The sequence below is a fragment of the Convolutriloba macropyga genome, chromosome 6, assembly GCF_964194025.1.
Source record: "Convolutriloba macropyga chromosome 6, txConMacr16.3, whole genome shotgun sequence".
Classification (NCBI taxonomy): Eukaryota; Metazoa; Xenacoelomorpha; order Acoela; family Convolutidae; genus Convolutriloba; species Convolutriloba macropyga.
Genome location: NC_134473.1, coordinates 70,323,004 through 70,336,059, shown reverse-complemented (window position 1 = coordinate 70,336,059; position 13,056 = coordinate 70,323,004). Strand labels below are relative to the sequence as shown.

The 13,056-nt window shown below is 33.4% G+C and overlaps 2 protein-coding genes across 5 annotated transcripts in view; both read right to left on the bottom strand.

The window, feature by feature from the left end:
• Positions 1 to 8,961, bottom strand: part of LOC142341390 (leucine-rich repeat-containing protein 57-like) — a 24,250-nt gene extending 15,289 nt beyond the window's left edge. The window contains exon 1 of the mRNA XM_075392318.1: positions 8,958 to 8,961. Within this exon, the coding sequence (XP_075248433.1) occupies positions 8,958 to 8,961 (4 nt within the window). The remainder of the gene's footprint in view (positions 1 to 8,957) is intronic.
• Positions 1 to 13,056, bottom strand: part of LOC142340576 (uncharacterized) — a 200,557-nt gene that overhangs the window by 170,134 nt on the left and 17,367 nt on the right. The window contains exon 1 of one of the 4 annotated variants that reach the window (XM_075391246.1): positions 8,958 to 9,043. The exons of the other annotated variants lie outside the window; for them this stretch is intronic. The gene's annotated coding sequence lies outside the window, so the exon portion shown is untranslated. Of the gene's footprint in view, positions 1 to 8,957; positions 9,044 to 13,056 lie in introns of those variants that run through there. 4 annotated transcript variants of the gene reach the window in all.

Here is a 13,056-nt window from a genome sequence, read left to right as displayed (position 1 = left end):
TATCTAAAAAACACCTAGTAAAAAACGTCAAATTACAATCCGACAAAATCCTAACGACAGAGATTTACTTTTTCCTAACTCAAACCGCAGATGGGATTTTTTGTAATGAGACTAGGCAGCAACTCAACAAAAAGAGGAAATATTGAGGCGAAAATAAAAAATCATTCAACATTTGTTAAACCAAATAATTTCAAAAGTATTCAAAATCATTAAAAAATCACTAACTTTTAGCTGATAGTTTATTTCCTTTATTTCCTTTTATTTCTTTTAGCTGATAGTTTATTTCCTTTTATTTCCTGATAATTTCGTTGAAAAGTCAGAATGAAGCCAATATGTCCTGCTTTTGGTTAGACTAAGCCATAGAAACGATTTACAGATGTTGAAATGCTCAAAAGATGCGAACAACAAATTAAAAACATTGCGAAAACACAAATTAGTGAAGCCATTAAAGTCATTAGCTATTATCTGATTGTTATTTCTTTTAACTTAATTTCCTATATATATATATATATATATATATATATATATATATATACTAATTCAGCTAAAATTATGCTGAATGAACAAATAAGTCCAGTCGGGCCATATTTGAAAATCATTGGGATCTGTTATTACGCGATTGTGCTACAGGAAGAGAAAAAAACACAAATACACCTATCACATAACTTTATGAAAACGCATGTTGTTGAACAGACAAACCATAGGTTAAACCAAAATTACAATAAAAATATCTAAAATTTCTTTTAAAAAAATTGTGAAAACTCGTGCATCGAAGTCATAACACCAATAGCTGGAATATAAAACGGCTAACTAAATTAAATTTTGTTCGAATAGAATGAAAGTCGATCCGGTAATTTTTGAGACTGACATAAAGTCAACAATAAATATGCTTAAGACCGGTTGATAACAAACAAATTTCTCGAAAAATCATTTTTAAAGTCTCAACAGCCATTAAATTCAAAAGCTTTCAACGGAAATCAATAAATACGCTCAGTTATGGCTTGATTGGAGGTCAAAAATACTTGTCAAACATAAATTATGAATAAGACATCACAATATGGCCTCTGACTATGCAAACAACATCAAATATAAGCAAAAACCAAAAATTCAGCAGAAAAGTGCGAGAAGAAAGTGTCGAAGCCATTTAAACTATAAGATTTTCTCTGAAAAATTTAATTATGATCCATTGAAAATTTTCTCTATGCCAAAAAATCAGTATTGGGATAATGGTTCGGGATTCGAAAAGAAACCAAAATTACAATAAATATTTCAAGAAACTTTTTTTTAAAAATTTTTGAAATTTCGTGCATCGAAGACATAACACCAATAGTTGGATAATATAACGGCTAACTAAATTAATTTTTTTTCAAGTAGAATGAAAACCGATCCAATAATTACCAAGAATGACATACAGTTAACGATAAATATTCTTAAGACCGGTTGATGTTAAACAAATTTCTCGAAAAATCATTTTTAAAGTCTCAACAGCCATTAAATTCAAAAGCTTTCAACGGAAATCAATAAATACGCTCAGTTATGGCTTGATTGGAGGTCAAAAATATTTTTCAAACAGAGGTTATGAATAAGACATCACAAAAAGCCTTATGACTATGGAAACAACAACAAATATAAGCAAAAACCAAAAATTCAGCAGAAAAGTGCGAGAAGAAAGTGTCGAAGCCATTTAAACTATGAGGTTTTCTCTGAAAATTTTATCCATGATCCATTGCAAATGTTCCCTAAGCCAATGGGAGATATCAATAGCAGAATAATCTGATAAGATTTCAAGAGAAACCAATATTACGAAAATATCCAAAAATTTTTTGAAAAAATTTGAAATCTTGTTGCCTTGAAGGCATATAAGAAATAGTTAGAAGACAAAACATTTAGCCAGATTAATTTCGGTTGCAGTAGAAAAGAAAGGAGTCCTGTCATTTTTGAGACTAATTTACAATTCACGAAAACAAGTTTATGAACAGTTAATATTTAAAAAAAATTCGCGAAAAATCAGTTTTAAGTCTTAACAGCCATTAGCTGTCCAATCAAAGCTCTAGATAGTTTCACTAAGAGCTCATTTCGGAAATTTTTGCACTTTTTCTCAACGAGTCTATGCCATAGGACTCCAAAAATTTAGTAAATCCTCAAAAAAAATCAAAATTTTCAAAATTACGAAAACTCAGAGTCGAAGCCAAAAAAAAACACAATTGATTCCTTGAAAACCAATTTTTTGTTCATTGAGCTTCATTAGACTGTAATTCAGGTTGTCAATATTGGAACCTCGATATGAAAAAAGACTAGTCTCTTGGTGACTTGAGAAAACAAAGAAAAATATTAAAAGTTCTAAAAAAAGAGCTCTCAAATAGAATTCGAATTTTTTTGATAGTACACTTCCCTATGCGACCAGAACTATTCTTTTTATCGCCTTTCATTCGTCCATTAGGAACAGAAAATTGATTTTTTTTGTGGCGTGAAATGGAATTTTGAATCAATATTTTTGCTAAAGGTCTTAATTTGAAGAAAAATTGTACTAAAAGTGAACAAAATCATGCCAAATATCCCGTTGTTCACACAGAATTTCAATCCTCGATAACTCCTCAAAAAAACGAAATTCTAAAAAGAATTTAGTTTCGAATTCTGCGCTGAACTAGCTTTTTAATGATACCACTCACATTTCTCGACGATGAATATATCGATCGGCCAGAATTGACTGAACAAAAAAAAACCCATTTGAGTATATAGTTCCTCCCCCCCCCCCCACAAGTGGGTTCGGAACAAAAAGTGATCAAAAGGTTGGCCAGTAGTGCGTCGGACCAAATGTTCGAAAAGGGTTTTAAAACGTCTGAACTTCTGATTAATCATTATAAAAATTGTAATGAGCATAAAATTTCTCACTGGATAAACAGTTCATATCTTAGAAAAATTTAAAAAGTGAAAATCAAAGTTTTAGTTTACAATTCTGCAAAAATCTATAGGTTAAAAAATTGTAGTTGCGAAAAAATTGTCAAACTTAAATTAGGCAAATTCATTTGTTATTAAAATATTTTCCAACCAACCCATTTTTGCACAATGCTAAAGGGCGTTTTTTAAAGCCAAGAACTGATGCATGTTCTGGTGATTTCCGGTGAATTTTATGAAAAATCGCCTCTTTAAGAGCAACTATCTGCTCAAGCTGCCAATGTCCGTGTTTCAAAAAGCATTATTGCATAGTTTCTTGAAATTCACCGCCTTTCTTAAATATCTCCATTTCTCCTGAATGAGTTTGAACCCTGGTTGTGGGCAGTGATATTGAGTTGCCAACAGGTTTGCTAGCTCATCAGCACAAAAAGTCAAACAAAAAAGCCCGGGCTCTTGTTGAGCTGGTCGAACCAGATTTAGACCAAATCTCACTAAATGATTACAACTGGAGTAACGATTGGCTTCAACAAGGACACTCTAGTGATGAGAGGACTTAAATTTTCAAAAATTCTTACAAGTATTTTGCAAAGCATGAATCATGACTTGAATCAAATCTTCCAATGTTCCAATATCAATATATTGGGGAACATAGTGCTCTTTGAGCAGTTTTCTCAATTTTAATTGATTTAAAAAGTGTGACTGGATGGGATTCAAGATGTTCCATGATTCTAAGCAACTTTTAGTTGGGAACAAAATGTCATAAAAGCTTTAACAACCAATCACAAACAGATTTATAAATCATTTAGCGTCAATTGAAATAAAGTAACTGTTAGTTTTTGAATGTTGCCTGAAAAAGTAAAATCTTGCAAGAGTTTTCCACATTGGTGAACCCTGTTTGAAACGGCAGAAAGAAGCCTTATTTATAAAATGACAGCCTAACTAATGCAAAAATAATTTCAAAACTAGAAAAACGTTGCTTGAAGCAGCCTTTGTTGTGAGCAAGGCGGAGTAATTAAGGCAAATGATAAAAGACGATGAAAAAGCAATCAAATTTATATTGGAAATATCTAAAAAAGATCTGGTTTTAACATGACATTGGCCCGACAGAATATTGGCCTTTCAAGGTTGCCAGTGACATTTTAGCCGGAATGGCAATCTCATTCAAGCAAGTCAAAAACAAAGATTCCAAAAACCTTGCAAGAAATATCAAAAAACTATCAATCAAAATTATGTATATGCTCATAGATACATCGCTTGAATTATTTAGACAAAAATTTGTGCATTTTGAGTTCAAATATCAGTTGAATTAAGCTTAATTTATCATATTTTGCCCAATAGACCACGAAGGGGCTTTTGTCAAGCTTATTCCCGGCTACAGCTTGATCATTAATTACTGTTAATTTCACACCCTAATAATAGCATATAAGAGCTATAACATAACCTCTTAGTTGCTCATACAAACATCGGTAGAAAAATATTTTAACAATATTCTTCTATTTTTCTCAATTGAGTGAAGAAAGAGTTCGATAAATGTGCATTGTCATGGCAAAAAAGAAGCTAACTTGAAAGACTTTTAAGCACAAAGTAATAATAAAAATAATAAATTGTTAATGGTCAGTACAGAATCGTTACATTAATTTTACAAAGATTTCAAAAATAGAACACAATTGGGTAAATAAATAGCAATCGCACCAACCAAGAGCACACTATTAGGTCTAACTGGCCTGTATTCAAGTGCCTCTAGCGGAAAATAATTCACTATCAATAGCTATTCACTAAGGGTAAAACAAATTGTTTATATTTAAAAAATTGAAAGCAAAAAAGAGAAAAAAAGCAAATACCATAATTTAAAAAAATTTAAAAAATTGCTTCCGTTAGTTGTTCATTTTCCAGTATGAAGTTGTGTGCAAGTTTTCGCATTTCGTTTTATTTAATGTATTTTACTTTGTCTACAAACATTGATTCAATTATTGAAACTAGGTTTAATAACCTTCTTAGCCTTGTAAACAAACAATTTTTTACGCATGGGCGTTTACTAGTTGAGATCTTGTTAGGCCAACTGCTTGAAAGGTCTTCTAGATCCTGAACACTCAACAAATTTGACAAAGATTCAATTTTGCATTCGGCCCGAAAAATATTAATCAGAGTTTTGAAAAATTCATAAATATGCAGTTCCCTAACAGTTTAGGGTTTATTTTTTGTCTCAAATCGCCCAGCGATTCAAACCTCCGTTTTAAGAAAATAATTTTTATTAATCATTTTGTAAGTTTCTCCAAAATTTATAGCAATATTTTAGAATTCGAGCCATGGATGAGAACTCCATATTACAACATTGGCTTAATGTATGTTATAAAAACTTGGATCATTTGATGAGATGTTAAGACCTTTCTGAGCCTGTAGAAATAGCCACAAAAAACTTGACAAGGCGGTTTTCGATATACGATACATGATGTTGGAAACTTAATTGACCATCATTAATCACAACTTAATGTTTGTACTGCTCTACTGACTCAGCCGTTTTCCTACCCAAAGGAAATTTGTTTTCAAACTGAATATTCCGTCGACCATTTAAACGCAGGTTTTTTGTTTTCTTTGCGTTGAGGACTAGCTTGTTTTCTTTTATCCAATCATTTTTGCTTTTTAGTGCTAAGCGATGATTGTTCAGTAAATCCATGTTTCTACTTCTTGTTATAATTGCCCTGTCATCAGCATACAGTATTAGATCTGGTTCACCCTGCATTGATATGATGTCATCATTATAAATGAGGAACAGAATTGGTCCCAGTACAGATCCTTGGCGACACCTGCTTGTACAAGTTGCAAAGAAGATTTCTTTGTTCCAATTTGAATGTGTTGCTTTCGTTTTATCAGGAACGATTCAATGAGCTTATATGTTTCCTTACGAAAACCGTAACAATGACATCTTTGTAATAAAAGTTTGTGATCAGCAGTGTGGGACGCCTTCTTTAGGTCAAGAATTGTGCAGCAAGATACCTTAGTTCTGTTTTTCCATAATTGACGAATTGTTCCCACCAATGTAGCATTTGCATCAACTGTGCTCCGTTTTTTCCAAAAACCGAATTGTTTTTCACTCAGAATGTGATAGCGATCGAGGAACTGAACCAACCTATTATAGATCAGTTTCTCAAAAATCTTCCCGATTGTCGGTAGCAAGGGGATTGGCCTGTAGTTTGTTAGCTCATGTTTGTCCCCCTCCTTGTGTAAGGGTAGAACTTTGGAAATTTTTAAAGCGTCAGGCAAATAGCACTTGATAATGCATCTAGTAAACAATTGTTCCACACAGGTTGCAAGAGGATCAGAAATTCTCCATAGAAATATGTAGTTTAGGCTATAACAGTCTAAGCAGTACTTAGGTTGATTTCTAGGCAGTATCTCTTCTATTTTTTTTCTTTGCAATTTTGCTGAAATAGAATCACTTGCTGTTTTTCGGCTGTAATTTGATTTTATTGTTGGTTTCAATTTCAATTGAAAGACTTTTTCCAATACTCGCGAAAAAGTTATTGAAGTTTTCAACATGGTTTTTGGGTGAAAATATCTTGTTCTGGTTTTTGTGTTTTTCTCATAAAGTCGTTGTAGGTGTTAAAACGTTCTCTCGCATTTTGCCAACTTTCCGTGTGTAAATTATTTTGATAAAAAGTCCATCTTTTTTTCTTACCAAGTTCTTAACAAGAGTACTTTTCCTTTGTATGCAAGTTTATTTTGTTCGGAATTTGTTTCCTTCATTTTTCTTCTTATTTGTTTTTTCAGTAGCCTCTTTTTTTAATTTCATTGTCTATCCAGTTTTTTCTATTGCTAGGTTTCACTTTTTTCATGGGACAAAATTTGTCTAGATGCATAGTGAGACTACTGTGAAGCTCAGAGATCTGTTTATCAATTGTTTTCTTGGGGCTGAAAAGATTTTTCAGTTTTTCTCTTAGAAAATTTTGGGCCATTTGAGCACTTTTTCGTTCTCTAATGCTTTCCAATTTCTCGAAAAAGCATTTTTTTTCTTTACAGCTAGCTTTAAAATTTGAGTTTAAATCTGCTATTACATTGTGGTGATCTGAGACATCCGATTGGTCCAAGGTTATTTTCAATGGAATGTTGAAAAAAAGACATCCAGGCATGATTTGGAGGAAACAGTTTCCCCAGTTGATGTTAAAAGTTTTGGAATACCTAGATAGCATCTGTTAATTAGGTTTCTCCAACGCTTTTGGTTTAATTCCATTTTGAATCATATTCACTTCGAAATCAGCAGAAAAAATCTGATGAGTTTCTGATGGAAAAACAAGTTCGTCGAGATATTTATCTAGTATCTCGAAAGTCTCAAAATTTGTTGCGTTAGGTGGAATGTATACACATGAAAATAACAGTTTAGATTTTTTCAGTTGCACCGCAACACTAATGACTGCAGATTTTTTGTTGTTAGTTGCTTTGAATGTCTCATCAATTTGTCCCACCTTACCAAATATGGACATCCCTTCCGTTAGCGCAATGAAAGCGAGTAGTTTCCTTTGCGAAACTTTTGACAGGTTGAAGGAAGATATCCAGGTTTAGACCTCGACTTATGAAAAGAATTTTTAATTCTAGTGAGGGTTCCAATATTGACTATTAATACACAGTCCAGGTCCTAACTGAAGTCGAGTTAAAGTCTTTTCATGGTCCAGATAAGGTCTTTTCATTTCAATCTAAGGTCGAGCACGGTCTTTCAATAGGTCGAGCATGGTCTTTTCATGGGTCAAGGATCTTATTTTGTGGGATAAATAACAGTTATTTTTTCTATAATTCTTTTTGAAATGTGTAACACCTACAAGCAACACCAAACTAGCGTTGCAACAAGCAGTCCTACTTCGAAAAACAAGTAGAATTTCGCCAAAAAATCTTAAGAAAATTGAATTCTTAAGAGAAAATAGTTTTAGCATTTAACCAATATAACAAAATTGTTCGGTTGAACGCAACTTGTTAAGAAAGTTCTAACAATCGACATTTCATCGGCAATGAGTTTAGTGTAAAATGATTGAGTTCTTTTGGTTCTAAACTTCATTTTTTCAATTATATTTATAACAGCCCAGTTCATTTTGCGGGAAAATATGAGAAACATTGAAAAATTTGAACGGAAAAACCCGTTGACTACGTTTAAGCAAAGGCCAATTTTCAGTGCAAATATAAATTTGTTGGGTCGAGATTTAACATTTTAGGTCGAGGTAAGGTCGAGCATCAACTTTGGGTTGAGCTAAAGTCTAGCATCAAAAGCTTTGGTCGAGTCAAAGTCTAGCTGAACAATTAGGCCCAGCTAACTTCTTTTCATAGGCTGTTTGAGTGCAGCATGGTCTTTTCATAACAATTTTTGGTCGAGCACCGTCTTTTCATAAGTCGAGGCCTAAACCTGGGAATAGCAGTAGAGATAGAGGAGACCGCCCAGAATAGACATACTGCCCATTATGCAGAAGATCACGTGCTCAGTTGCACCCCTCAAACAGATCGGACTGGATAGAATTGTTAAAACAACCGTAATAATCAAATTCTGGTAGTTATCTTGCAAGTTATTGTAAGCGTACCCAGTCTGAGGTGTGCGCTCAAAATTGTCCGGGCCCAGACCGTCCCAGACCGAAATTGCCCTGATCCAGACTCAAGCGCGCTCGAGAGTCTTTATGTGCTCGTGGTGCGCTCGAATCCGCCTATGATCAGACTGAAGTGCGCTCATTCCACCTTCCAGACCCTGTAATTTTGAGCGCACAAAGGTCAGGTGTGCGCTCGAAATGGCCTGGACCAGGACAATTTCGAGCGCACACCTCAGCCTGGGTAGACTGTTTTCTTAAAATAATCTTGATATCTAAACTGTTTTAAACCATCTGTTGTTATGTCGAACGTAAAAATGTAGAAATAAAACGCTACGGGGGGGGGGGGGGGGGGGGGGTTGGGGTGGGGGTTTAGAGAACCACAATCTGGATTGCATTAGGCATACTATAGCTGTTGTAACTTTATTGCAAAAAAATATGAATCGTTTTTCGACCAACATAAAAACAGATCTCGGAAAAGATTTCAGATGAGAGAAAACTTACCCATTCTCACGAATTGCCATTTTGTAGTGAACTAGGTTCGAAGAACAAGCAATTGCTATTTACATTATTACTATTTACTATTATCTTCACAAACCAAGTCGCAACGATCTAAGCGAAAATTGATTTTTGGTGAGCTAACAATCAAGGTTTTATAACTCCCAGTGACGTATATAATTATTAAATAATTCACATTGAATGCTTATAACCTGCCAGCTATACAAAGTTGCGACACATGTCATAGGGCTCATATTGATCCAAGAATTTGACTCTTTCTGCTGAGTTGCTGAGCTCTCCAGAAACCAAACAAAAAACTGCTGCTGTTGAAAATGGGGAGACATTTCAAAAGGAGGAAGTAAAACTCGTAAAAGATATATTTTTCCCTATCACCAGTCAAATTTGAGATACAAAAAACTTGAAGTATTTTGATAAGATACTGATAGCAATCAATATTTGTTTAAAAACTTCACGAAATGAATGAAATCGCATTATCTTTACATAGGTTTCAGGAAATCGGTTATTTTTCTGCTTTCATATTCATCCATGAAACGACTTATTGTGAAAACCAAGATTAGATGATCTTCCTAAGAAAGCCATTATTTTTTTTTAAAAAAAAACGAAATTGTGCTCTAACTACGTTCATCAAAAATAAACTAAAATTTCTTTGAAAGTAAATAGAAATAAAAAGATTGAAATTTGAAAGTATGTCAAAACTTATTGTTGTTACTGAAGAAAAATATTGCAGTGCCAGTCGTTCTTTTTACCCGCATCTGGCGTATTTGTTTAAAAGCTTAGAAGTTCGTGATATTTTTTATACAAGGGAGTTTTTCGTAGAGTTCCCGGTTTAAAGTTTCTTTAATTTCATCTAGAAACTAAACTGATATTGTTTATATTGTCTGCAATTGATTTCTCGGTACAATCCTACAATGAATACAAAAAAGTTTTATTTGGATTTTTTTTACCAGTAAAACTTATGCGGTTAAAGTATGACTAAAGCAAAATTTAAATTTCTTCCTTGATGTATTTTCTACTTTTTCTTCTTTTGGCGCACGTAAAGAGTTAAAAAGTAGACTGGCTATGCAACAGAGAATTTAAACCCCTTAGTAAAATGTGTAGGACTTTTTGGTCCAGTTAGTTCTTAAGGGTCATCTTTTTTGATTTTCAAGAAAATTTTACAACTTCTTCTGAAAACTAAGGTAATACATTTTTTCCGCTTTTGAAACTATTATGATATATGTATGGCTTTTTGTGACTCATTTGACATCTCTGCATGAATACCAGATGATCATGGAAATCATATACAACCTGGCATGAAAACGAAAACTATAAATAGCTCGTAAGAGTTCAGGCAACAATTTTACGATTGTTGGCCTTATTGTGTTACTATTTTACAGATTTCTAAAAGTTTTGATCGCATATAGAATATTTGTTACAATTTATATAATTTTCAGTCTGGTAAAACATTCTGTGAAAAAATTGGAGAAAATCCAATTTTTATTTGAGAAGGATTTTAAAAGCGATAAGAGTGTGAAATAAAAAACAAAGGAATTAGATATAACAACGAGTGCTTGTATTATAATGCAGAGAAGAAACTGAAAAAAGTAACCTCTAAAAATAGAAATCTCGCTTCGCTTAAGTGGATGGGCCTTGAACTGTCTATAACTTGCAAGAACTAACCAAAATACTAAAAAGATACATCCGAAAATTACTCTTTTCATTTAAGGATGAGAAGTTATATTTTGATTTTAAAATCTGAATAAATTTTTGCTGCTTCAATAAGTTGCTCTGAAACAATCTTCAATTAGAGTGACAGACACTCAATTGACCTTATCTTTTTGAATTGAAAAAAACAAAATCAAATTAAAAGTGAGGAAGTCATTTTTGAGAGTGAGGTACGTCAAGTGTGACCAAAAATTTAAGCACACGGATGAACAAAAGATCAGCTCCACTTTGAGTGAAAAATATTATCACGCACGCACTTCAGTTAAAACTGCATGAACAAATGAGCAAAAAGCAGATTTGAAGTGGTTGTGACTTTATGTGGTCGTTACAAAGATGTTGACGACGAAATAAAAGACATAGCAGGACAAGTCCTGACGTACAATCCAAAGAACAATTCAAGACAAAGTTTATTGACTAAACAAAAAAGTAGACCTGAAACGGAATATAAGTGAATTGGGAAAACCAATTCAGAAAAAAGGAATGAAAAAAATAAAAAATCAGATCAAAAAAGTTTAAAAAAATTAGATCATGAAAATAAAAAGATAAAAAAACCTAGCTTTTTGTTTGAACCAGAAAATTTGGTTCAAACAAAAAACTAGGTCCAGAATGAACTGTGAATGGATTGGCAGAATCATTTAGAATCCGATCCAAAAAACAGTTAAAATCGAAGTGAAATTGCCGCATGTGAGCAAATGTACCACTAGCAAGAAAAACCACTAGTTCAAACAGCATTCACTCACTCTACTTAAAAGTTACACCAAAAAAAAATTTACGCCGCAAAACCAATCGCTTTTTCGCTCCACTTCCTGTTTCGGTGTGACCAAAATCACTACTCCAATTTGACTTCAAAAATCATCAAAAATTGTGAAGCATCTTAAAAAAAGACAGCGCCCCTATACAATTCAAATTCCGTGAATTGTAAAAAACCAAGAGAAGGCCAATAATAGCCACAGCTATCGCTGTGCGGCTATCAATAAGCAATTGTTTAGTGTAACAAACATTATCGAATTCTTACCCATGGCTGAGGTGTGCATCAAGCTCGCTCTGGTCAGGTGGACTTGGGCCATACCCCTCACTCTGCTTATAAGAATTAGGAAAAACTTATGGTTATAAACTTATGGTTGTGATTTTTTTGAAATTGAGGCCACTGCGATGAAAAATCGACAGATTTATTATTTAATTGTTTCAAAAAATTAGATCAAATTTACGTTAACACTATTTCCTACGTCTTTTTTTCCAGGCTAGAAACCAAACTGGGTGCACCATCGATAATACTGCCAAGTCGGAGACGTGCAATAGGAAGGTTGCAGGAATATGCTTATATTTAATCATTTTGTGTTCTTACGGTTTAAGTCAAATGTAATTCCGTTAATAGTAGTTTCTGTTTCCAGAAAATTTAGAAAATAGAAATATCTCAAAAACAATCAGCGCTTTGTAGAATTGATTCCAAAATGACGTGCAGCAAAAAAACATACCCTAAGAAATTTAAGTTTGCATTTTTTTCAAACTCAAAAATCTTGCATAAAATTTCAAAGACAACAGTCAATATTCCAGCTTCCAAAACTCATTCAGTGATCCAATATCTTCTTGTGAGATCAAAACCTGATAATTTTTTGTCTGTAAACAGTGTTGTTTAAAAGCACCATTGATTATGTCAGATTATCCTATTGCAATGAGCAGAGATTCCAATTTGAGGAACCCTAACAAAATGTGGAAGGACTATTGAGGTTGAATAATTTACCTTGCGCTGCCCGGGCTCTGATTGCGTTTTAACTCAAATGCAAAAAAGGAAGTTGCTGCCGGCTTTGGGCAACACTTGCAGGTTAATTTGTTGATTAAATTTTACAGCAATTAGCAGATTTAATTACGAATTTTTCATCTCAATACGTGCAATTCTTGTTGCACTTTAGAATTTTCAATAATTTTTTGGTTATTTTTCTTCAGTTTATGCAATATATGAGTTTTTCTTACGTTGAAGGGTAATATTATTAAGACATGTAATTTGTATGTTAAGCTCATAAGAACTTGTAAGTATTTCCCAGAAAAAATGTACATCGGTGTATCACCTTATGAGACCTTGCGCCCGGGTCGAGGTTTGGCGGTGAATTTTCATAAGAAACCCGGTGAATTTTTGTAAGAAACGCGGTGAAGTGCGGTGAAAGAATAATTTTCACCGCGTATTTCTTACATCTTTTGTGCAGTGAATGCGGTGAATCGCGGCGAATTATTTTTTTTACCACGATCTCGGTATTATTATAAAAAGACACTTCCATACACGGGATCGAACTTTTTACCTCCTGCATGTCTTCAACTCTATATTCCACTGCGCCAATTGTCACTTATTTCTATCACACCTCTTGTGAACTTAAGTAAACATTGA